Source organism: Sceloporus occidentalis, unplaced genomic scaffold, assembly GCF_023333645.1.
Source record: "Sceloporus occidentalis isolate IW3139 unplaced genomic scaffold, rSceOcc1.0.p SCAF_7, whole genome shotgun sequence".
Taxonomy (NCBI): domain Eukaryota; kingdom Metazoa; phylum Chordata; class Lepidosauria; order Squamata; family Phrynosomatidae; genus Sceloporus; species Sceloporus occidentalis.
Genome location: NW_028316987.1, coordinates 97215486 through 97239769, shown reverse-complemented (window position 1 = coordinate 97239769; position 24284 = coordinate 97215486). Strand labels below are relative to the sequence as shown.

The following is a 24284-nucleotide window of genomic DNA, read 5'->3' as shown; positions in this document are numbered from 1 at the left end:
ACTATTAGATGAAGAAAAGAAAAAGTGATCTCTGTTGCGACTAGAACAGAGCTGTCCTCCAGAGGTTGCAGATGCATCAGAGCTCCCCTTGGAGAACAACAAGCCAGAGGGAAGCTGGCAGGGGGGAAAAGAGATTCTATAGAGTTCTGCAATCAGGTATTATTATTATTATTATTAAACTTTATTTATAAAGCACTGTAGCAAAGTACCTTGAAGGCCACAGGTGGGGATGGAGTGGGGAAGGTGGGTAGAAATCGTAACGTCTATGACCCATCTTTTCTGGCAAGCCTTGTCCCTTCCTTTTGGAATATTTCAGCAGGGCTGAAGGGCAGCATGCTTCTCTTGCCATTGTTAAAGGTCCATCTGCTCACGGGGCACCAAAGGGCAAGGCTGTGCCAGGGACGTGGAGGTAGACCAATGCCCTCAAAGGGTGCAAGACAGCCTCCCAAGGGGCATCATTTCCCCCAGGAGTTCTTCTGTTCCAGCATCTACCCAAATGAGAGAAACTGGGCAGAACAGGCTGCATGAACCAGTTGGGTTAGGAAATTCATTGAGCTCATTTTAAAAAATAGATTGCTTCTGCCTGTACCTTCCAGATCTGGAAAAGGAATCTGATGTAGTTTGTGATGAGCAATCCATACATGAGTAAAGTGTGTGGGGGATCATTACCACACACACAGGCTTAGAAAATATTTAAGAAGAATTCTAAAATGTCTGTAAGCACATATGCTTGAGCATGTAGAGAGATCTTGTGGCACCTTTGAGACTATCTGAAATAAAGAAGGTGGCAGCATGAGCTTTCCTAGACTTCCGTCTACTTCCTCAGATGCTTTTGGATCTTTTTGGATGCATCAAAAGCATCTGAGTAAGTAGATGGAAGTCTAGGAAAGCTCATGCTGCCACCTTCATTATTTCAGATAGTCTCAAAGGTGCTACAAGATCTTGACGTATTGATTCTATAGACTAACACAGCTATAGCTTTAAATTCTACCCCCCATGCTTGAGTTAAAGCATGCATACATCCAGAACTGTGTAGATTTCAAAAATGCGTGCAAAATCCTTGTGCTTTTTTAGTTTGCTATAGCTGCATGCATGCATGCCACTGAGGACAATGGGTTGGGGCCATGTGCAGATGCTCAAATCCATGGACGGCAAGCCTGCAGTTGGGATGGATGGACTGTATGTAAAAGGGGAGTAGCAGTGCTATTAATTCTACTTTCATAAGAACAACAAGATCGGATCAACACGTTACCCTTTGCCTTTATCCCTTTGGAGTGCATGCAGAAGAAATGAAATCTTATCCAGAGTTGGCAGGGGGGAAATCAGTTCTATTGTGCTAAATGTATAATGCAGTTCCTCCCCTCTCCCTTTTAGTTCCCTTAGAGCTGTTCTAACTGGAAGGATGTTTAAGTAATAGTCTCATTTACTCCAAAGTAAACCAAACGCTTGTGAGTAAACATTGCAAAGACCAGACTCTCTCTCATTACAAAGACAAAGACTCTTCCTGTTGCTTTCTTATGGATATTCTCATCCCTCTTCTCCAGCACCACATTTCAAAGGAGTTGATGTTCCTCCTGTCCCCTTTCTTCACTGTCCAGCTCTTACAGTCATACACAGAAATGGGAAATACAATGACATTGACAATCCTATATTTAGTATTCAGTTATGTATTTTTACACTTTGGGATCTTGCTTCCGAGTCTTCCTCTTCTTCTGATTTCTTGACTGCAGTCTCTGTTCTGGTTGATAATTGAGCCCAAGTATGTAAAATCCTGAACTAATTCAATGTTTTTCTTGTCTGCTTTAAAATTATGTTGATCTTGTGTGGTCATTATTTTTGTTTTCTTAACGTTCAGCTGCAGACCCTCCTTTTTGCTTTCCGTCTTGACTTTCTTCAATTATTTTTCCAAATCTCATATTCTGCTAATACTATGGTTTCATCTGTATATTTTAGATTGTTGACGTTCCTTCTTCCAGTCTTCATGCCTCCTTCCTCCGTGGCTAGTTCTGCTTTTTGTATGCTGTTTCTGGCAGATAGTTCAAACTAGTAGTCCCCAACTGTGCTGTTTAAGGGATTTTGGACTTCAGCTCCCAGAATCCCAGATTAACGGCCAACATGGCTGAGGCTTCTGGGAACTGGAGTCCAAAAGCTGTTCAAGGGCACCGTTTGGGGACCACTGGTTTAAACAGATAGAGTGATAAAATGCAGTCTTGCCTGTCCCCTTTGCTAATTGGCAACCATTTTGTTTCTCCATATTCTGTTCTAACAGTAGCCTTTTGTCCTTAGTAAAGATTATGCATCAGGACTACCAAATGTTGTGGCACACCCATTTCTTTAAGAGTAGTTCATAGTTTCTGGTGATCTATGAAAACAATGTCTGGAGTTCTTCTGGCTATTGGTCAATTAGGTTTAATATTGCAATTATTATGGTAGCATGACTGTGAAAGTAAACACACTCACACATTCTGGTTGTGTTGTTCACACTATTTTTGTTGTTGCGCATCTCTCCACGTTCTGTTCCATGTCAGAACTGTGAGTAAAGGTGGAGTTGATGATGGGGATGTATTTGAAACACGTTCAAGGCATGCAGAGTTTTATCCTGGTTTATCCCAGGTTTATCTGCATTGGTTATTCACACAGCTGACAATGCAAATCTTTTAGGAAAACTGTTTATCCTGGGTTAAGTGGGGTTTTGGGCAGTCCCCCCTCCCAAACTTAGGTACAGTCGAAATGCAGGTGAACAACAAAGATTCAACTCACATTCTACTGGGATTATTTTCACCATCTGAATCACTGAGAAGTTGTCTTCTGTCACTATCTGTGAATGTGCTCTTTGGGGTCAGTGCTTCTCAGGCTATCTGATGCAGGGGCCAGGCAATTTTATTTTCCCAGTGTGCCAGGGGCCAGCACCATCTTTATGCCCACTGATGACAGCTGCTTCTTTCTTACAGTTGGCCCTCCTTATCCACGGATTTCTTATCCCTGGATTCATGCGTCCATGGCTTGAAACTATTAAAAAAAAATACAAATTCCAAATAGCAAACCTTGATTTTCCATTTTATATTAGAGATACCATTTTGCTATGCCATTATATTTAATAGGACTTGAGCATCCATGGATTTTGTTATCCACAGGGGATCCTGGAACCAAACCCCAGCGGATAACAAGGGCCCACTGTATTTGGAAACTTAGTAGGGACTTGCAGCCAAAGCCACCACTTTGAGTAGCATCTTTCTATGTCATAAGCCAAGCAAAGAATCCTGGTATTGTTTCATCATGCAAAATTTAACCTCCCTCTTGCATTTTTGGGAATTACATTGGTGATGCTGTCTCTTGGCTTTCCTCTCCCCCCCTCCACCACCACATCCTTCAAAATCTTTCCTGCTTCCATTGCATGTCTTGTTTTTTAGCAGAGAGGCACAGAGGAGAGTGACCTGAAGGCCCTGAGCCATGTCCCGATCAGAAGACACCATTGAGATGCCCGCCTTGGGCCGCCCCTTCCAGCTGGGGATGCTCTACGACTGCCGGAAAGACACCCTCATTCCAGGTAGGGATGTGACCAAGTCTCGTCACTGTTTGTTAAACATATGGGAAAGTGGTTTCTCAGTGCTTCAGTAAAGTATTTAACAAGCTGTTAAATCTGGGAGCTTCTTGACCAAGGTGTGAGAATTTAAATTTCACATTATTTGCAAATGAAATGAAGGGACAGGAACTTTCAGATGGAAATCCGACGTGTAGGGTTATGTAAGGTATAATTGGCCCTTCATATCCGTGGTGTTCCATTTCAGACCCCCCACCTACCCACAGATGCCAAAAAGTTCAGGACTTCAAGTCCTGTGATTTATAATGGTGGCACATCATGTGCACATATGCACTGCTGTGGCCACATTTATACACTGCTATTAAGGACAATGGGTTGGGGACATATGCAGATGCTCAAATCTGCGGATGGCAGGCCTGCGATTGGGGCTGGCAAACTTTCTGTAAAAGGGGAGGTGTTCTGCTATTAATTCTACTTCCATAAAAACAACAAGATCTGTTTGGTTTAAAGCTTATCACTGATCAACATGTTACTCTTTGCCTTTGTCCTCTGGAGTGCATACAGAGGAAATGAAATCTTATCCACACTTGGCAAGGGAGAGATCAGTCCTGTTATGCTTATTTTATAATGGAGTTCTTCCCCTCTTCCTTTTAATTTCCTTAGAGCTGTTCAAACTGGAAGAATGTGTAGTTAATAGTCCCATTTATACAAAAGTGGTTTTGGACTACAGCTCCCATAATCCTCCTTCCGGCTGTAGGACCTGAAGTCAAAACTGATCCCAGCTTGCCTTCTTCACTCTATCGTCCTCATAAACTATACCAAGCTATTTCCCATCTCCCTCCCTTCTGTGACATTTTCTGTTTTAGCTTTGGCAAATTTGAATCCATTCATTACAAAAACAACAACACCACACAGTTTCAATACCTCATTGGCAAGACAGCTTTCTATGTCACTTGCTAGATTTTTCCAGTGTGAAAATGCTCACACTCTTGCATCCCTGGTGTTTTATTGCACTGATGTAGTAAAACTAAAACTTTTAGAACAACAAATTTCAAAAGGAATTTCCTGCCCCTGACTGGACCAAGGAGACATTGCAGTTATCTCACATTTCTCATGCGGGGAGAACAGTAATTTTATTGCCCACCATTCCTCAGGCCCAAGAAGAATTAAAGTCAGTCGTCCGTTTTCGTGTGGGATCTGTTCCGACCCCCCCCCCCACTGCAAAAATGGAGACTTGCCAATATTCAAGCCCATAGGCTTGAATGGAGTGCATGCCCAGGAGCATGCACGGGGTGCGCGCCACCAGGGCATGCTCCACTGAAAATAACAGGGGTTGCCCCTCCGTGAATATTCAAGACTGTGGACCTCAAGTCCGCAAGAACAGAGGGGCAACTCTATTTGGTCTTTTCACATTCCTACCACAATATGCCATTCTATCCCCAGGGCTATTCAACATCTGCATGAAACCGCTGGGAGAGATCTTCTGCACGCATGGGGTGGGACATTTTCAGTATGCTGGTGACAGCCAAATACATTTCTCTATGCCAGGGGTAGGCAACCTTTTTAAGCCGGGGGCCGGGTTGGTGTCCCCCAGACAACCGGGGGGGAGGGGGGGGCAAAGCCCAAAAATAAATAATTAAATAATATAGGACAACATTTTCAAATGTAGGACACATTTTTCTAAAAATGGAGGACACGTGAAAAAATTAGAGGGTTTTTAAAAATGTTAATCTAAATGCATGTTTCTTAGGCATGATCAAAATGGAGGACATTTGGGCATTATTCCTAGACAGATGGCAGAAATGGACTTCCCTTTCTGGCCAACCCCCCCTCCCCCCATTCCAAACAGCACATTTGGGCATTGAACATGGCTTTACTTAAGATGGCCTCTTGCATATTTCAGAGACTTATTGCATAACCAAACTCTTTGGGTTTCACACTGAACATGGCTTCACATGGCTATGCATATTGAACATGACAAGGTGGTTTCACAGTTCTTGCACCAAGTGTACTTCTCAGAAGTGTGCACTTGGTCAAGGGACTTTGGTTTTTCTTCACTGCGCATGAGTTTGTAAAAAATCACAGCAATTTACATTGGCCTTAACTCAAAGGCTTGCTGATATCAATATCACCATTAAAGAACCAAAAACACACAGAAAAGGCACTTTGGAAAGTCACACTCTCTCGGCTTCTGAAACAGTGCCTGCATGCCTCTCAAGCTGACTCATCATCATCATCATCATCATCATCACACTATCACTGTCAAAACAAGTGAGACTTGTTAGCATTAAAAGCACCCAAAATAAAAATGTAAAAAACCTTGAGGCCTCTGGCCACTCACCACCTCCTCCTTCCTCCTCTTCCTCCTCCTCCTTCTGCTCCCCCCTCCTCCTCTTCCTCCTCTTCTTTCTTCTCCTCCTCCTCCTCCTGCTCCCCCTCCTCCTCCTCTTCCTCCTCCTCCTTCTGCTCCCCCTCCTCCCTCTCCTCCTCTTTCTCCTCCTCCTCCTCCTTCTGCTCCCCCCTCCTCCTCTCTTCCTCCTGCTCCCTCCTCCTCCTCCTGCTCCCTCCTCCTCCTCTTCCTCCTCCTCCTCCCCCTCCTCCTCCCTCCTCTTCCTCTTCTTTGTTCTCCTCCTCCCCCTCCTCCTCTTCCTCCTCCTCCCTCCTCCATGTGCCACGGGGCGGAGGAGGCAGAGGAGAAGGAGGTGGGCAGCGCGGGCCCATGCAGGCAGGCAGGGAGGGCAGCGCGGGCCTGTGCGGGGAGGCAGGGAGGGCAGCACAGGCCCACGCGGGGAGGACGGTGCAGGGCTTCCCCCTTTGCCTCCTCTGTCCCAGGCCGCGCGGCCCTCCTCTTCCTCCTCCGTGCGGTGGAGGAGGAGGAAGGCAGTGCGGTCACGCGGCCCAGGAGGAGGAGGAGGCGGTGGCAGGACTGGCCTGGGGCTGGTCCTGCCGCCTCCGCGGGCCACATCCGGCCCACGGGCCGGGGGTTGCCGACCCCTGGTCTATGCCTTCAGAAACAGCCCCAGCTGAGGATAGTGTGTCCCCTCTGAATGAATGCCTGGAGGAGGTAATGAGTCTGGATGAGGAAAAACAAAGTGAAACTAGAGTTTATCAGACAAGGGAAATTGGAAGTATAATCCAATTGCAATCTGAACATAATCATGGGGTTTAATGTTATTGCGTGATAACCCACTACACACAAATTTGAGCAATGGGATGTCAATCCGAACACAATCATGGGATTTCACGTTATTGCGTGATATACTGTCACACGGAAATTCAGGCAATGACATGCTATTTTTGGGCAATGGGGAGCCAGTTGGAATGCAATGAGCATCTACGTAATTTCACTAAACTAGCGACTTTACGTGAACGCGTTCTGGCCCCGCTTTCTTTTCATTCGAAATTAAGAGAAATTCCTCATCTGTGATAAACTCCACTGAATCCAGACAAGACACAGGTGTTTACTACCAAAAGTTCTAATCTGGGGCTGGAGTTGTGCCAGCCAGTTCTGGATGGGGATACACTCCCCCTGAAAGACTGTGTTTGCAATTTGTGATTGCTTCTGGATCTGTCCCTCCAAATGTCAGCTAAGATAGATGTGACAGTCAGTAGAGCCTGTTATCAGTTTCGGCTGATACGCCAACTTCACCCCTTCCTAGAATTGAAGGACATAAAGATGGTAGTGCATGCACTAGTAACCTGAAGGCAGGACTTCTGCAATGCCAACAACAACAACAACAACAATAATTTTTCTTCTTCATGGTCTCTGCGAATCATGCAAATGGGTTGTACTGAGCCTGCGCAGTGCTGCTTGGAAAACCTCTAGAATCACTGGGCAAAGTTAACTTTGCAACTTTTTGGCGGCAGCTCTGCCCATCCCTTATAAGCCCCCTGCGTTCCCGCTCTTTCCCCAGTTCCTTTTTTCTGCCACGTTTAGCTGCTACTGGAATTTCGCTTCTGCTCTTTCTGGTGTTGCTGGACTTGACATTTGGACTGTTTGACCTCTCTTGATCTGGAGCCCCCCCCCCCCCTGGTATTGTTGACCTTTTTGGCTTTCTTGACCTGTCTTCACCTTCTGTTTCGGCACCATGTCCCCAGCTCCGTTTAAAAAATGTGATGTTTGCGGTGGCAAGATCCCTGCTCAGGATCCCCATTCCTCCTGTCTGTTGTGTCTCAGGGACACCCATAATTCCAAGGCCTGTGCCTTGTGTAAATCTCTGACTCCGCAGGCCAGGAAAACCCATGACTCCCGCTTGATGGCTGCGATCTACCAAGGGGTCCTTAAGCCTCAGCCGGATGATCGAGCTGCTTTGGCGCCTGCAACCTCGGGGTCAACACCAGCCGCTGGTGGTTCCATGGCCCAGAGCTCTACTATTGAGCCAGTTGCCACCACTGTGGACACGGCTAGGAGTCCCATCGCCGGGCGCTCTGGAGGACCCTTTTCTACTGAGGTGAACCCAAAGAGGCCCGATGAACCCGCACTGTTCCACTTTGAGGTCAAAATCCTCCAAGGGGACCAAGGCTAAGTCCAAGGCCTCTGCCTCCACCAAGGCCCCGGTCCAGGCCAAGGACGACAACTCCCACGCGGAACCAGTTCCTCAGGCATCCTCTAAGAAGAGGTCTAAGTCTTCAGAGTCAAGAGAGTCCTCTCCCCAGGCCGCTAAGAAGAAGAAGACCCTCGAGCCCGTAGAGGCCTCTGGGAGAGGTTCCTCACATAAGAAGTCACACTCTAAGGCTTCAAGCAGCTCCTCTCACAAGAAGTCTCATCCCAAGATCCCAGAAGCTCCTAGCTCCTCTTCAAAGCATTGTTCTGTACCATCCATACCCATGCCTGATGACTCTGTGGTTCTGGAACCCGGCTCTCCTCGGGCCGGGCCCGACCCCTATCGGCTGTGGCATCAGCATCTTCTCTACCTGCTATGGTGCCCTTTCATTAGCTCTCGGACAATGATGGCACTCTAACCCCTCGGTCACCTCGTCACTGGTCGCCGACTCCGGTTCCTCAGCTTCAACTCTGTGATGTTGAGGGCCATCGCGGTGATGACTCAGATTATTTTTACGACAGTGAGACCAACAGGTACTATATGTCAGTCAGTTGGGACGTCGTCCGGGATCGCTTTGGGCCGGGATTCATCGTGGCTTCAAAGCTCGAGCCAGCCCCGTCGTCATGTGTTCAGTCGGCTCTGCTCACCACTGTCTCACCGACGCACAAGACCACTCTTCCTCCAACGAAACCATCCCTCGCTTAGCTGTGGCAACTGCTTCCCACCCCCAGCACTCCTCACAAATCGTCCTGGATTCCGACTCTGAATCCGACATCATTGCCTCCCACCATAGTGAGCCCCAGTTGTCACAAGGTGACTTGAGTTCTTCAGATGAAGTTGCTCCACAATCACCACAGGAGCTGTTCCAGCAGGGTTCGTCTTCACCAATGGATGACGTCCAGACTTTTGGTGAACATGTCATCAAAATGGCCAATACCCTTGATCTGCAAATCTCTCATACCGAGGATGACGCGGCCGATCCCGTACAGAGGAGGGTTCATGGCTAAGTTCCCTCACCACCAATGATTCCTTTGTTGCCATCTTTGGAGAGGATTGCCCGGCGCTCCTGGGACTCCCCTGCTTCCCTGGACCCAACGTCCCGGAAGATAGAATCCCTCTACAGGGTTTCGCCCTCCAATGCCTCCTGGTTCTTAGCACACTCAAAACAAAATTCTGCGATTGTTGAGGGTTCTCAGCAATTGTTTACCCCCAAGATGTCTACTTCACCAGCCAACCGCAAGGCCAAGAAGATTGATGGCCTGGCCAGAAAGGCTTATTTCTCATCGGTCCTGGGCCTGCACGTGGCAAACTACAATGCCTGCATGGGGGCATATGTGCAGTGCTTAATGGAGAAAATTTCCCCAATAGTTCCAGACATGCCGGACGACTGCCAGCGCATCCTGACTGTGATTCATAACGAAGCCCATACCATTGGTAGTTGTATAATCACTTCCGCTCGCCACGCTACTGACTCAGGAGATACGCCTGGCTTCGATCCTCAGACCTCAACCAGGGAGCTAAGACAGCCATTGAAGACATGCCATTTGATGAAGCTGGCCTCTTCAATAAAGAAACCGATGAACGGCTGAACTTCAAATACAGGATGAAGGTGGCAGCCAAAAAACACGGTATGTCTGCCCCTTCCCAGACTCCATTTAGAAAGCACCAATGGCAGTTGTACGGTCATGGTCAAGGCCAGTGGTCTTTCCAGCAGGACCATCCCTACCATCAGGAGCACTCACGCCAACACTACCCCTCTCAGTCTTCTTTTTTTTCTGGCCACCGCCAGGCCCCTGCTCAGTACCGCAAGAACCTCTGACAGGTTACTGACCAGGGAAAGAAGAGGTCCTGAAGGGTTCCAGCGTGCTCTGTTGGGCCAGCCTCCTCCTCTTCCTCCTTCCTTGACATCCTGAAGTCCTTCCTTAACACCTGAGCCTCGGTGACTTCCGACTCGTGGGTCCTTGACATTGTCTGTAGGGGCTATGCCCTCGAGTTCAAAAAGCTCCCTCCAACTGGAGCTGTTGTTTTCACCCCCCAGACCCCGTTCTCGACGAAGGACACGCTTCTATGGAAAGATGGGGTACTCACATGTCAGGGCTAATTGTCAAGGACAAGTGGTCCCCAATCGAGCGGGGCCTCCATATCAACGCTCTAAAGATGCTCGCTGTGGAAAAGGCCTTGAGAGCGTTCGAAACGAGCCTCTCCGACAAGGTAGTGCTGCTGTTGATGGACAACACCAGTGTCATGTACTACCTCAACAAACAAGGTGGCACCAGATCACAGAACCTCCTGGACATCACTCTCCGGATCTGGAACTGATCACCAGAGTAGTGTCCAAGATGACAGCGGACCTCTCCAATGCCGTCCTCATCACGGCTTGGAGGCTCCGTCCTTAGCCTCTCTACCACCCTCGGTACGGACGGTGATTTTGGCTGCCCAGAAGCCGGCTACCCCAGAAGTCCTACGCTTCCAAATGGAAAAGGCTTCTTCTGTACTCTCTGAGAGAGGCCTCTCTCCAGCTCAGGTGACGACTCCAGTGGTGCTGGAGTTCCTGATGGCACTTTTGGATTCGGGGCTGTGCCTCATGTCCATTAAGTGCTACCTTTCTGCCATCTTTTCCCATTTCCAGTTCAATGGCAAGCCTTCTTTTTTCAGGGACCCTCTTGTGAAGAGTTTCCTGAGGGGTTGTTCTAACCTTCACCCTCCAGTATTGGTACCGGCACCAGCTTGGAGCCTGGACGCTGTGCTGTCTGCTCTTCAATCCAAGCCCTTTGAACCCAAGGTCACAACAGACTTGAGACTTCTGACTTGGAAGACTGTCTTCCTTGTATCTATCACCTCTGCCTGCTGTGCAGGCGAACTGTGTGCCTTGCAGAAGGACCAGCCCTTCCTTAGGTTTCACAAGGACAAAGTTGTCCTCCGCACTGACATTATCTTTCTGCCTAAGGTGGTGTCTGCCTTTCATATGTGTCAAGACATTGTTCTACCGACCCTGGCTTCAAACCCAACCAATGATGTTGAACACAGTCTCCACGCCTTGGACGTTTGGAGGGCTTTGGCCTTCTATTTGGACAGAACTGTGGGTTCGAGCCATTCAGAGAGACTTTTCCAATGCTACTCGGAACCAAAGAAAGGACTGCCTGTGTATGCGCAGAGGCTCTCTAAATGGGTGGCTGGTACCATCCACCTCTGCTATGAAATACTAGGCAGACCGCTCCCGGCCAGGGTTCGGTCTCATGCAACTAGGCCGGTAGCGGCATCCGCATTTTTGACTGGGGTCCCCTTGGAGGATGTCTGCAAAGCTGCTGTTTGGTCCCAGCCTTTGACCTTCATCAAACATTGCAGGCTGGATACCAGGGCCAAACGGGACGCAGCCTTTGGGAGGGCAGTGTTGGTTTCAGGCTTACATTGAGTGCACTGCATTTTATGTGTTACATGTTTTAAAGAATGTCATACCAGGTTTGGCTTGTTTACACCATTCTTACAGTTTACATAGGTCTTGCATGACCTAAGGTGTTCTCTTGCGCCTTTACTTGAACAGGATTAAGTACTGAATTTGAGGTACAAAATGCACTTGAAAACAGGTTGGGTTCAAGGTTTTTATTGTGTAATAAACGCAGCTTTATTTGAACCTTACTTTGGTGTCATGATACTCCCTCCACCACTGACCTGAGCTTGTCAGTCTTAACCCATTTGTATGATTTGCAGAGACCATGAAGAAGAAGGACAGGTTGCATACCTGTAATGGTATTTCTTTGAGAGGTCATCTGCGAATACATACAAATCCCGCCTGTCCTCCCCTCAGTGTCCTGCTCTTTATTGGCTCATTTTTATGTCGGTCACGCGGTGTAAATTGCGAACTGGGAAAAGAGCGGGAGCGCAAGGGGCTTATAAGGGATGGGCGGAGCTACTGCCAAAAAGATGCAAAGTTAACTTTGCCCAGTGATTCTAGACGTTTTCTGAGCAGCACTGCGCAGGCGCAGTACAACCCATTTATATGTACAGTGGGCCCTTCTTATACACAGATTTATTATACATGGATTCAAGCATACACGGTTTGAAAATGTTCAGAAAAAGTATAAATTTCAAATATCAAACCTTGATTTTCTATTTTTTATAAGGGGCACCACTTTGCTATGTCATTACATGGATTTGTAACTGGTTGACCCGCCGAACCCAAAGGGTGCTCAACAATGGCTCCTTTTCATCCTGGAGGGAAGTGACCAGTGGGGTCCCACAGGGCTCTGTCCTGGGCCCAGGGCTATTCAACATCTTTATCAATGACCTGGATGACAGAATTGGGAGCATACTTATCAGATTTGCAGATGACACCAAATTAGGAGGAATAGCTAATACTCCAGAGGACAGGATCAAAATTCAAAATGACCTGAATAGACTAGAAAGCTGGGCCAAAGCTAACAAACTGGAATTCAACAGGGAGAAATGTAAGGTACTGCACTTAGGGTGGAAAAATAAAATGCACAAATATAGGATTGGGGACACCTGGCTGAATGAAACTACATGTGAAAGGGATCTAGGAGTCCAAGCAGACCACAAGTTGAACATGAGTGAACAGTGTGATGCGGCGGCTAAAAAGGCCAATGCAATTTTAGGCTGCATGAATAAAAGTATAGTGTCTGGATCAAGAGAAGTAATAGCCCCACTATATCCTGCTCTGGTCAGGCCCCACCTGGAATATTGTGTCCAGTTCTGGGTGCCACAATTCAAAAAGGACATTGAGAAACTGGAGCCATGTGTCCAAAGGAGGGCGACTAAAATGGTGAAGGGTCTGGAATACTTCTATTGATGCAGCCTAAAATCGCATTGGCCTTGTTAGCTGCCACGTTGCACTGTTGGCTCATGTTCAACTTGTGGTCTACTTGGACTCCTAGATCCCTTTCACATGTTGTCTCCTTAAGCCAGGTGTCCCCCATAATCCTATATCTGTGCATTTCATTTTTCCACCTTAAATGCAGTACCTTACATTTCTTCCTGTTGAAGTTCATTTTGTTAGCTGTGGCCCAGCCTTCTAGTCTATTCAGGTCATTTTGAATTTTGATCCTGCCCTCTGGAGTATTAGCTGTTCCCCCTAATTTGGTGTCATCTGCAAATTTGATAAGTATACCCCCCATTTTGTCATCCAAGTCATTGATAAAGATGTTGAACAGCATTGGGCCCAGGGGACAGAGCCCTGTGGGACCCCACTGGTCACTTCTCTCCAGGATGAAAAGGAGCCAATGCTGAGCACCCTCTGGGTTCATCCGGTCAGCCAATTACGAATCCATGTAACAGTGTAACAGAAATTTCAGGAAACTTAAGAATTTAGGATTGACAGAGCAATAGAATTGGCAAGAGGACCTAGTAATTGAAAATGCATACGTTTATTTCCAATTGTCGACAAAGGAAAACAATGAACTCAGTGGAATTCAAGTTCCAAAAAGCTGAGACCCCGAACAAGACAAAATGGCTCTTTTTATATTATTGAAGACAAAGAAGCTTCTTCAATACACCTGATTGGCTAATTACAATTTAAACATACAGAATTCTTACAATCAGAACAGAAATACATGCATACATTAAAACTGCATCATCACTCCTTACCCTCTCCTGTAGCCTTCCTTCTAACCTTGCTTCTGAATGTCAACTATGTATCCTTATCTCAGTAGCTTATGTTATGTCTTTTTTTACTGGTGCCAGCTTCCATCCAGGTCAAGATGCACTCATTATTCCTTTGCTCTAGTTTTTCTAAACTCCAAGCCTTTATTTCAAAAACCATCTCTCTGGCTGACAAAGGTGACTCCATCTTTCTATAGCTTTTTTATTTCAACAAGGAATTTCCACCACAACAGTTGCCTTGTCTAGCTCACATTTTACAAGCTTATTTGCAAGAATATCATGGGGAACCTTGTCAAAGGCCATACTGAAATCAAGATATACTATATCCATAGCATTTCCTTCATCTACCAAGATGGTCATTTTATCAAAGAAAGAGATCAGATTTGTCTGGCATGACTTCTTTCTCTGAAACCCATGTTGACTTTTTGTGATTATGTCATTGCTTTCTAGATGTTCGGAGACTCTCTTCATGGCATGGCACTAAGTAGTGCCAAAATGTCTGCATTTACCCAAAATAAGGAATGCCAGAATGCCATCCCTGGGACAGTGATTGAAAAGAGACCTGATAAGAGATATTGATGATGCTACTGCAAGGGTCTTAAAAATGTATATGTTTCATATCCAATGACTGAAAAAGGGTGTATGTCTTTATCCTATGTGTATCCAATCAATGTATGATTTGGAAGTTCTTTGTTTGAATTCCTATAAAAAGGTATGTCACCTATGCACAGGGGCTTCAGACTTTGGGTAATATTCCTATGAAGCCAGCCGGCTAATAAACCGCTGGACTTTCCTTCACTTCCTTGTGGGTGAAATGGGGTTGTGTCCAAGTTTGTTTTTTTTTTTGGGGGGGGGGGATTTTCCTAACATGTTTCCCAGTCCCTGGCAGTTGCAAACTTCTGACTTCCAAGGATTAGAGAAAGTCATTAATTATATTGCTTCTGTGATCCATCAGACATTAGCAGTGAACCAAAACTGAGGGAGCTTCAGAGACTGAAATTGGTAGTTAAATGGGGTAATTTGGAGGAGAAATGGGGCTATGGCCTCATAATGTTTAGGGCTAAAGGGGGACTTATTTTTAAAGACCTTTCATTTGTTTTCTTCCATAAGCGAGAAAGAGCCCCTTCTCTTTCCACCTCATTCTCCTAAGTTCCTCAGAAAATTCAGACCTGGCTTTTCCTGGGCTAACTAAAATCAACCACAAACAAAGGGCCAGAAAAACACTCTCCTTGAAAAGGCTGTTTCTGCTCAGCTTTGGGTGAACTTCCACTTTTACAGTTCTGGTCTGGGACAGAACTGGCTACTTAAGAAAATTCCTGAGGAAGACATTTGACAGATGACGTTTATCAGGAGGATATTTTTCATTATCAGATGTGGACTAGATGTGGGAGAGGAGGGAGGGTGATCTTGGGACTTGGAAGGAGTACAAAAGGGTCACTAAGCTCACACAATGACTACACATTCATCCTTGGTCAAACAAGTTCTCACAGTGCTTTACAAAAATGCAAATATGCGAACGCTGCCTCGGAGGAGTCTCTTTCTTTGGAGGTTTTCAGACAGAGACTGAATGGCCATCTGTCACAGGGAAGGCTTGGATGATGTCTTCTTGCATGGCAGAATGGGATTGGACTGGATGGCTCTTGGAGTCTCTTCCAACTCTATGATTCCATGGTTATATGATTCTAATGTGATTTGGTTAGATATAATGTTGGGACAAAAGAGGAGTATATGAGCAATGGTGGCCCTATTTTCAACTTTGGGCCCTTTGTTGTATTCAGAGCTAGGCATTTCGGATGCTCGCATTCTGTATTTTCCCCTGAGCGTTGTTGAGCTTTTCCCATTTTCCTCTGCTTTGTTTCAGGGATCACTCTTTGGGACCTGGACTCGCTTCAGAAGGACGTGAGCATCAGACCCCAGCCGAAAACTGAATTTGAGATCATCGCATCTGACTCCATTGACGACAAGGCCTCTGCCCTCAATGTCTCAGCCTCCCTCAAGGCCAGTTTCCTGGGAGGACTGGTTGAAGTGGGAGGGTCTGCCAAATACTTCCAAGATACCAAGAAGTCCAAGCATCAGGCCAGAGTCACCTTACAGTACAAGACGACCACCAGGTATGAACAGCTGACCATGAGTCATTTGGGATCCCAAAACATCTCCCATCCGACTGTCTTTGAACATGGGACTGCCACACATGTGGTCACCGCCATCTTGTATGGGGCCCAGGCTTTCTTTGTCTTTGACCGAGAAGTTTCTTCTTCTGAGTCTGTACGAGAGATACAAGGAAACCTCAAGGTTATTATTGAGAAGTTAGTATCTGTCGGTGGGGAAGCAGAGCTCCGTCTAGATGAGAAAGAGAAATCCCAGGTTCAGACCTTTAGCTGCAAATTCCACGGAGACTTTTCTCTGGAGAGCAATCCGGTGAGTTTCCAGGATGCCATGCAAGTGTACACTACTCTTCCCAAAATGGTGGGAGAGGACGGCAAGAAGGCCGTGCCCATAATGGTCTGGCTGTACCCACTGACCAAGATGGATTCTAGGGCAGCCAAGATGGTGCGCGAAATCAGCTTAGCACTGATCTTTGATGCCCAAAAGATTCTGGAGGAACTCAGTGAAATTGACATGAGATGCAGTGACTTGGCAAAGAATCCCATTGCCGACACCTTCCCAGAAATCAAGAAGAAAATCCAACACTTCAAGGATCTCTGCAAGCAACACAGGCAGACTTTCCAGAAGGAGCTGGCAGGAATCCTGCCTTCCATCCGCGGAGGAGGAAGAGAGGAAGGAGCGCTTACGGACATCTTGAGGTCTGTAAACCAGTCCCCCTTCAACAGCCGAAAGCTCAATGAGTTTCTGAACGCCAAGGAACAAGAAAACCATTTTGTGAAATCGTACCTTACTATCCTAAGTGGGTTAGAAACCATCTCCTCCCAGAGCAAACTGGAAGAAATCGTGCTTGACCCCCAGAATGACTTTGTCCTCTGCTTTGCCTTCACTTCTTTACATGACGAGGAACCATTTTTATCCACTTTACAGCTTTGTCTTCAGAAAGAAGGTTTGGACGAAAAAGCTAATTCCAAATGCAAGGCCTGGCATGAGCACAAAGAGACAAAACAAAAGGCTCGGAAAGCTGCCAGATCCATTTCGGACTTTGCTCGTGTGAATAAACCCAGAGGAAAGACCCGGTTTGTGATGGCCTCTGTGCCAGACCAGGAGAACCCAGGAGCGTCCATTTACCTCTATGAAGACGGGGAGCTGGTCAGCAGCAGCTTCGATCTGCCCCCAAAACCTCTCCCTCTTCTTGTTAGCAGAATTCAACATGACCGGGTGCAGCTGACCTTTCAACCGGCTGAATATGGAAGGGCCAATGTCACCGGCTATCGAGTAGAGTCCAGGATCGCAGGGGAAGAGGCCTGGAAGGCAGTGGATATGGAGGACAGCCAGGAGACGTTCATACTGAAAGGCCTTATCCCAAACAGGGAGTACCAGTTCCAGTACGCAGCTAGGTGCAAGCCAGGCCACAGTGAGACCAGTGAGACCAGTAAACCAGTGAAGACCCTTCCCATTGGACCTCCTGGGAAACCTAGAAAAGTAGCAGTAGGATCTTCCATGGTTTCTATTTCCTGGGGGAGTCCCTGTGTTGTTGGAGTGGGAATCCGTATAAAGGAGTACAAAGTGGAGTACAGAGAAGAGTCTGGGCATGAAGCCAATGAGAGCAAAGACAAGTGGAATGAAAGAAGAACAGGGAGAAGAGCCGAATTCTGCCAGATTGGTGGACTGAGGCCTCAGACGCTCTACAGACTCCGAGTGACAGCTATCTGTGTTGATGGGACTCAAAGCGCTCCCAGTGAAGAGACAGAGGTTTCTACATCCCTGAAAGAAGAAGAAGAGGACAGATTAGCTCTTCATTACTTCCAAAAGAGCACACTGGCTGTAGAAGGGCAACCTTCACTCTATGTTCTTCCATGGGAAATCACATCAGATGCCACAACATCCTGCCTGACCTACCACTTGGGAGAGGAGAACCTGAGGATCCCCAACAAAGTCATCATGGTGATGGGAGAAACAGGGGCAGGGAAGACCACCCTCATCAACGGGATGGTCAACTACACCCTGGGCATCCAATGGGAAGACCGTTTCCGATTCAAACTCATTCACGAAGAGACCAACAGGAGCCAAGCAGAGAGCCAGACCTCCGAAGTGACGGCTTATGTTGTGAATCATCAGAAGGGATTCAGAGTTCCTTATTCCCTCACCATTATTGATACGCCTGGCTTTGGGGATACCAGGGGCATAGAGCATGATAAGTCGATAACACAGAAGATCCGGAACTTTTTCTCCACTCCAGGAGGCACTGGCCACATAGACGCCATCTGCATTGTAGTCCAGGCCTCCTTGGCTCGCTTAACTCATGCCCAGAAATATGTGTTTGACTCAGTCCTCTCCATTTTTGGGAAAGATATAAAGGACAACATCCAAGTCTTAGTTACCTTTGCAGATGGACAGACCCCTCCTGTCCTGGAGGCCATTAAAACAGCCAGTGTGCCATGTGCTAAAGATGCCAGCGGGACCCCTGTCCACTTCAAGTTCAATAATTCTGTGCTTTTTGCCAACAATCCTGTACACAGTAAAGGTGACTTTAATATTGACAAAATGTTCTGGGAAATGGGTTGTATGAGCATGAAGACATTCTTTGACTCAACAAACACATTAGAACCTAAAAGTTTGACTTTGACGAAGGAAGTCCTCCAGGAACGGAAACATCTGGAAGCTGCTGTGGAAGGCCTGCAGCCCCAAATCCAAGCAGGTCTGGTCAAACTGGAAGAGCTGAGGAAGACCCAACTAGCTCTGGATCAACACAAGGATGAGATGGCGGCCAACAGGGATTTTGAGTATGAGGTGGAAAAAGTTATCCCGGTGCAGGAGGAGATCTCTGGAAGTGGGAATTTCATAATGAACTGTATGGGCTGCCATTTCACCTGTCATTATCCTTGTGGGACTCCTCAGGATCACTTAAAGTACAAGTGTGCTGCTATGAATTTCAGTACAGGGACATGCGAAGTATGTCCTGGCCGGTGTGCATGGAATATCCACTTCAAACAAAAGTACAAATTTTCCTATAAAGTTGTAAAAGAGAAGCATACCTATGAAGAGCTGAAGCAAAAGTATGAGTGTGTTTCTGGTGAGTTGAAACCAGAGGAAGTGATTGAAAACCTCAGCCAGGACTATGAAGCGGTCAAGTATATCTTGAAAGAGCTGATCCAGCGGTCCTCTCAAAGCCTGCGGCGCCTTCAGGAGATCGCCCTGAAGCCCAACCCGCTCTCCACCCCGGAGTACATCGACCTGCTCATCATGGCCGAAAAGGAGGAGCTGAAGCCGGGATACAAGGAGAGGATCCAGCTGTTGAGGAAACTGAGGAGGGAAGCTGAGATCATACAGAAGATTGCTAACAACAAGCCCCCTCTGCCCGAGGAAAAGGTTATGTATGAGAAGACTGAGCAAAGGAAGAATTTCTGCCTTGGTAAATTAAAGGAAGGGGCAGCGAAAGGCGTGATGGATGTCAAAAATTGGTTCTCCTGAGGCAGGAATGCAGGTCTTTCCACTTGCTTTTTTTGCTGTCAGCAGCACCTCCATATTAGATGGGTGCCATTCAAGGAGACTGGGGTTGTGCCGGCACCGTCTTCAGCAAGACCTTCCTCTGTTTGCCATTGCCATGAAAGGGCAATGACCAGGAGATTTTGTACTCTGACTTGGTCATTGTCCATCCTTTGGATTGTGCCTGTGTTATTCTCCACCTGTGGTCTGAGTGGTCTCTTTGAAATTACAGCGGAATTGATATTTGTCATGGTTTTTGTAAACTGCCCTTAAGTTGATCTCGATCCATGGTGAACCCCATGGATGACACATCTCCAAGACCCCCAGCCCTGCACTCAGGTCCTTTAGATTTGTTTTCAATCCCTGAAGAAGGCCGAAACACTTCGGGCTTGTTAAACACTGAATAAACAGTTGACCATCTTAGAGCATCTGGGGCTTGTCCCCTCTGCGTTTGCTTCCTGCAAATCACCAAGAAGGCTAGTCAGCCTCAAACTCAGTTTTATGTTTTTCAAGAAGAGGTTTTCAGAATTTGTTTTAAAAACAGTATGGCCTTGTGCCTGTGATTAGATTAAGGATGAAAGAATTAGTTCCAATGGGGGGAAATTGTAGGCTGACTGTTTTGTCCCAAGAGCGATGCTATGGACTTTGGGTGTAGTAAGGCCTCTGGCTCCCAGGAACACAGTCTGAACAAAAGACTTGTCCACACATTTCTTAAGTTTTCAAAAGCTTTACTGGTTATAAACACAAAACATGAAACCAATCTCCTTTTTCTCAATAGTCCTTCTTAAATACCTTGCTCTTTCTTCTTGGTGGGTTTTATCTTTCGTCTTCTGTGGACTTATCTTTGTCAAAGGAAAATACTCTTGGCTGAAATCTTACTACACAACTGAAACTAGCTGGAGAGAGACAGTAAGAGAGCCTGGGATTTCCCACAATCCTTGTCTTTCTTAAAGTTGTAGATCTCTATTTCCCCTCCTAAACTGATACATAGAAAGCCTAATATAATCTCAACTAAATATATGTCTCCAGAGCATCAAAGATGCTCTGGACTCCTGAGAACATATGAGTTATTATCTAAAAGATTTATCTAAAAGTTCAAACAAGTTCCTTTTGGGGTCAGACTAGATGCTTTCAAGGTATGATTTTCTATGATGAAGACATTTCCACGTCAGTGATGATTAGCAAACTAGGGTGCAGCCATATTGACGGTTGGGGTGAGGATAGCCTGGCAAGTTACAGATACTGATGCTGCTGCTGGGAACTATGGCTCCCTCCACTCATCCTATCATTTACTGTTATATTTGTGCAACATGGACTGACCGGTGAAATGAATACCCTATTCTTGAATATTGAAAACTAATTCTGAACTGAAACTTTTCACCTAATGAAGTCATGAGAACCCCTGTGCTGTACATATGGATTTGCAGCTTTCTGTATCGTCACAATGCGAGCTTACAAACTTCTGGTTTGTGCCAATAAAGTTATTCTTCTTTGCTCCTGGTACAGACTGCTGGGCTGTTCTCTTCAAGAGAAGAAGGAATCTCTTTGGCCAAGAATACCAATCCCTCCACACAGATTCAGGGTCTAAAACCACAGTCCACATACGCTTGGGGTGGCCTTGGTGGGGACTGGTATCTCAGTTCTCCCTGCTGCTTATAAAGTCATTTCAGACTTATGGAAATGGTCATGCAGGGAATGGAACCCTGGTCTCCAGCTCTCTAGTCCACCGTTCCAACCACTGCACCACGTGGGGTCATTTTTTAAATGCAAAATGTAACAAAACTAGAATTGGGAGCATTCTTATCAAATTTGCAGATGACACCAAATGAGGAGGAGTAGCTAACACTCCAGAGGACAGGATCAACATTCAAGATGACCTGAATAAACTAGAAAGTTGGGCCACAGCTAACAAAATGAACTTCAACAGGGAGAAATGCAAGGTACTGCACTTAGGGCAGAAAAAATAAAATGCACAGATATAGGATGGGGGAGACCTGGCTGAAGGAGAGACTTATCCGTGTGAAAGGGATCTGGGAATCCAAGTAGACCACAAGCTGAACATGAGTGAACAGTGTGATGCGGCAGCTAAAAAGGCCAATGCGATTTTAGGCTGCATCAGTAAAAGTATCGTATCTAGATCAAGGGAAGTAATAGTCCCACTCTATTCTGCTTTGGTCAGGCCCCACCTGGAATATTCTGTCCAGTTCTGGGCACCACAATTCAAAAAGGACATTGAGAAACTGGAGCCATGTGTCCAAAGGAGGATGACTAAAATGGTGAAGGGCCTGGAAACCATGTCCTATGAGGAATGACTTAGGGAGCTGGGGATGTTTAGCCTGGAGAGGAGAAGGTTAAGAGGTGATATGATGATAGCCCTGTTTAAGTATTTGAAAGGATGTCATATTTGTCAGGGATGATGGGAGTTGTTGCTCTTCACCTCTGGCTCGAACTCACCACCTTGTTACGCACCGGCGCTGACCAGTTTTGGTCAGTGGTTAAAGCTTTGCTCTAAAGCAGCAGAGTTACAGAGAATAGGCTGAAGACCCTGACAAACTCTCCAAGCCTTCTCACTCTTGCTTCCACAGAAGTCTTCCCACTTCTTCAGGATCCAGCTGGCTCTTGTATCTTCACTCAAGACACCAGACAACTCAGTAGTCTTATATAAAAGATCTACTTTATTCTACTATATACAGCTCCAAAACTATCCAATACAACAATACTCCTCACTACTACTACCCACACAATACATTGAGATTCATAGCCATTATTATAGTCCTTGGATCATACCACCCACTCTTGTCAGTTTCCACCCAGTGGGCGTGTACATCCACTCTCATTGGTTCTCTTGTTTCAACCCAGAATTAATGATTTCATCATCTCAGCCTTGACCACTTAACAATTCTCAGGTGTGTTCAATTATCCACTTTACATTTCTGTCCTTGCTAATTCCATTACCTTATACACCTGTGTGGCTTCTATTTGCTTCTGCTGAGTCACCCTGACTCTCACATACATGTTTTATTTCATTCACTGTATATCCCATGTTGCTTTTTCCTTAACAATATTGAGGAGGGATCAAGCTTGTTTTCTGCTGCTCCAGAGAACAGGACCTGGAACAATGGATGCAAGCTGCAGGAAAAGAGATTCCACCTCAACATTAGGAAGAACTTCCTGAGAGTAAGGGCTGTCCGACAGTGGAACACACTCCTTCCTCGGAGTGTGGTGGAGTCTCCCTCCTTGGAGGTCTTCAAACGGAGGCTGGCTGGCCATCTGTCAATGGGGATGCTTTGATTGAGATTTCCTGCATGGCAGGGGTTGGACTGGATGGCCCTTGTGGTCTCTTCCAACTCTATGATTCTATGATTCTAGATGTTATTCAATTTCAATTTCAATTTCAATTGAATGTCAGCCAAATGGGCCTAAATCCAGAGGCTAAAGTTCCAGCTAGAGTACGCTCATTGAATCAAGTTAACTCTTATATAAACCCCATTGATTCAAGGGGTCTACTCATCAAGAGTAGATTTAGGCAGTGGCTCCAAGACCTAAATTAGGCTTAATCTAAGCAAAATGCCAGTAATTAGACTAGCAATTAGATTACTAGAAAGCTAAAGGAACAGGTATTCCCCCTTGACAAGGCTGTCAAGTCATGTCTGACCATAGGATACCATATTCCATGGGATAAGAATGAGATTTCCCATTTCCAACATCTGTAATAAGTTCTTACAAGCTTCCTCTCAGTCTCAGACCATAGTCGCCCTCCTTTGGACACATGGCTCCAGTTTCTCAACCTCCTTTTTGAATTGTGGGCTGAGAACTGGACACAATATTCCAGGTGGGGCCTGACCAGAGCAGAATAGAGTGGCATTACTACAGCTGCCGCATCGCACTGTTCACTCATGTTCAACTTGTGGTCTACTTGGACTCCTAGATCCCTTTCTCACGTATAAGTCTCTCGTTCAGCCAGGTGTCCCCCATAATCCTATATCTGTGCATTTCATTTTTCCACCTTAAGTGCAGTACCTTACATTTCTCTGTGTTGAATTTCATTTTGTTAGCTTAGGCCCAGCTTTCTAGTCTATTCAGGTCATTTTGAATGTTGATCCTGTCCTCTGGAGTATTAGCTACTCCTCCTACTTTAGTGCTATCTGCAAATTTGATAAGTATGCTCCCAATTCTGTCATCCAGGTCATTGATAAAGATGTTGAATAGCCCTGGGCCCAGGACAGAGCCCCACTGGACACCCCACTGGTCACCTCTCTCCAGGATGAAAAGGAGCCATTGTTGAGCACCCTTTGGGTTCGGCCAGTCAACCAATTACAGATCCATGTCACAGTTAACCTTGTCTAGCCCACATTTTACAAGCTTGTTTGCAAGAATGTCATGGGAAACCTTGTCAAAGGCCTTACTGAAATCAAGATATACTATATCCACAGCATTCCCTTCATCTACCAAGATGGTCATTTTATCATTTTCTAATTTTAAAAAATAGCTTTGTTTGTTTGTTTGTTTGTTTGTTTGTTTGTTTAAAGAGGACCAACATCTCAACATCACCTGCTTTGGACATGGGTTTCATCCTGTGCTGCTTGCAAGCGTAGGCAAAATAATTGACTCCCATGACTGTCTTACTTGAACAAAGCTTTGGCTTCTGTTTTGGAATGGAGAAAGTATTCCTTCCTTCATTAGTCACGTCATAACTAAGGTTTTTTATGGTGGTGACATACACTGCACACCATCTGTGCAACCTCAAGTGTCACATCTATGTAGCCGCATCAAACAAACAAACAAAGAAACAATCTCTTCTAACGGGTAGGCAACCTTTTTGAGCCGGGGGCTGGGTTGCTGTCCCTCAGACGACTGGGGGGCCGAAGCCAATAAATAAATAATTTTTTAAAAAAATTAAATATATAAATAAACCAGGACAAATGTAGGACAAAATTTTCAAATGGTGGACACTTTTTTTTAAAAAAGTGGAGGACGCGTGAAAAAATTTG

General features: G+C 46.0%; 1 protein-coding gene across 5 annotated transcripts in view; it reads left to right on the top strand.

The window, feature by feature from the left end:
- Positions 1–20793, top strand: part of LOC149310207 (uncharacterized) — a 35807-nt gene extending 15014 nt beyond the window's left edge. For 2 of the 5 annotated variants that reach the window (XM_089533896.1, XM_089533897.1), the window contains exons 3-5: positions 9–156; positions 3411–3547; positions 15563–20793. In XM_089533896.1, the coding sequence (XP_089390022.1) occupies positions 3451–3547; positions 15563–19278 (3813 nt within the window). In that variant the 5' untranslated portion in view covers positions 9–156; positions 3411–3450 and the 3' untranslated portion in view covers positions 19279–20793. The remainder of the gene's footprint in view (positions 1–8; positions 157–3410; positions 3548–15562) is intronic. The other 3 variants (XM_089533898.1, XM_089533900.1, XM_089533899.1) reach the window with 3 other exon arrangements.
- The last annotated feature ends 3491 nt before the right edge of the window (positions 20794–24284 follow it).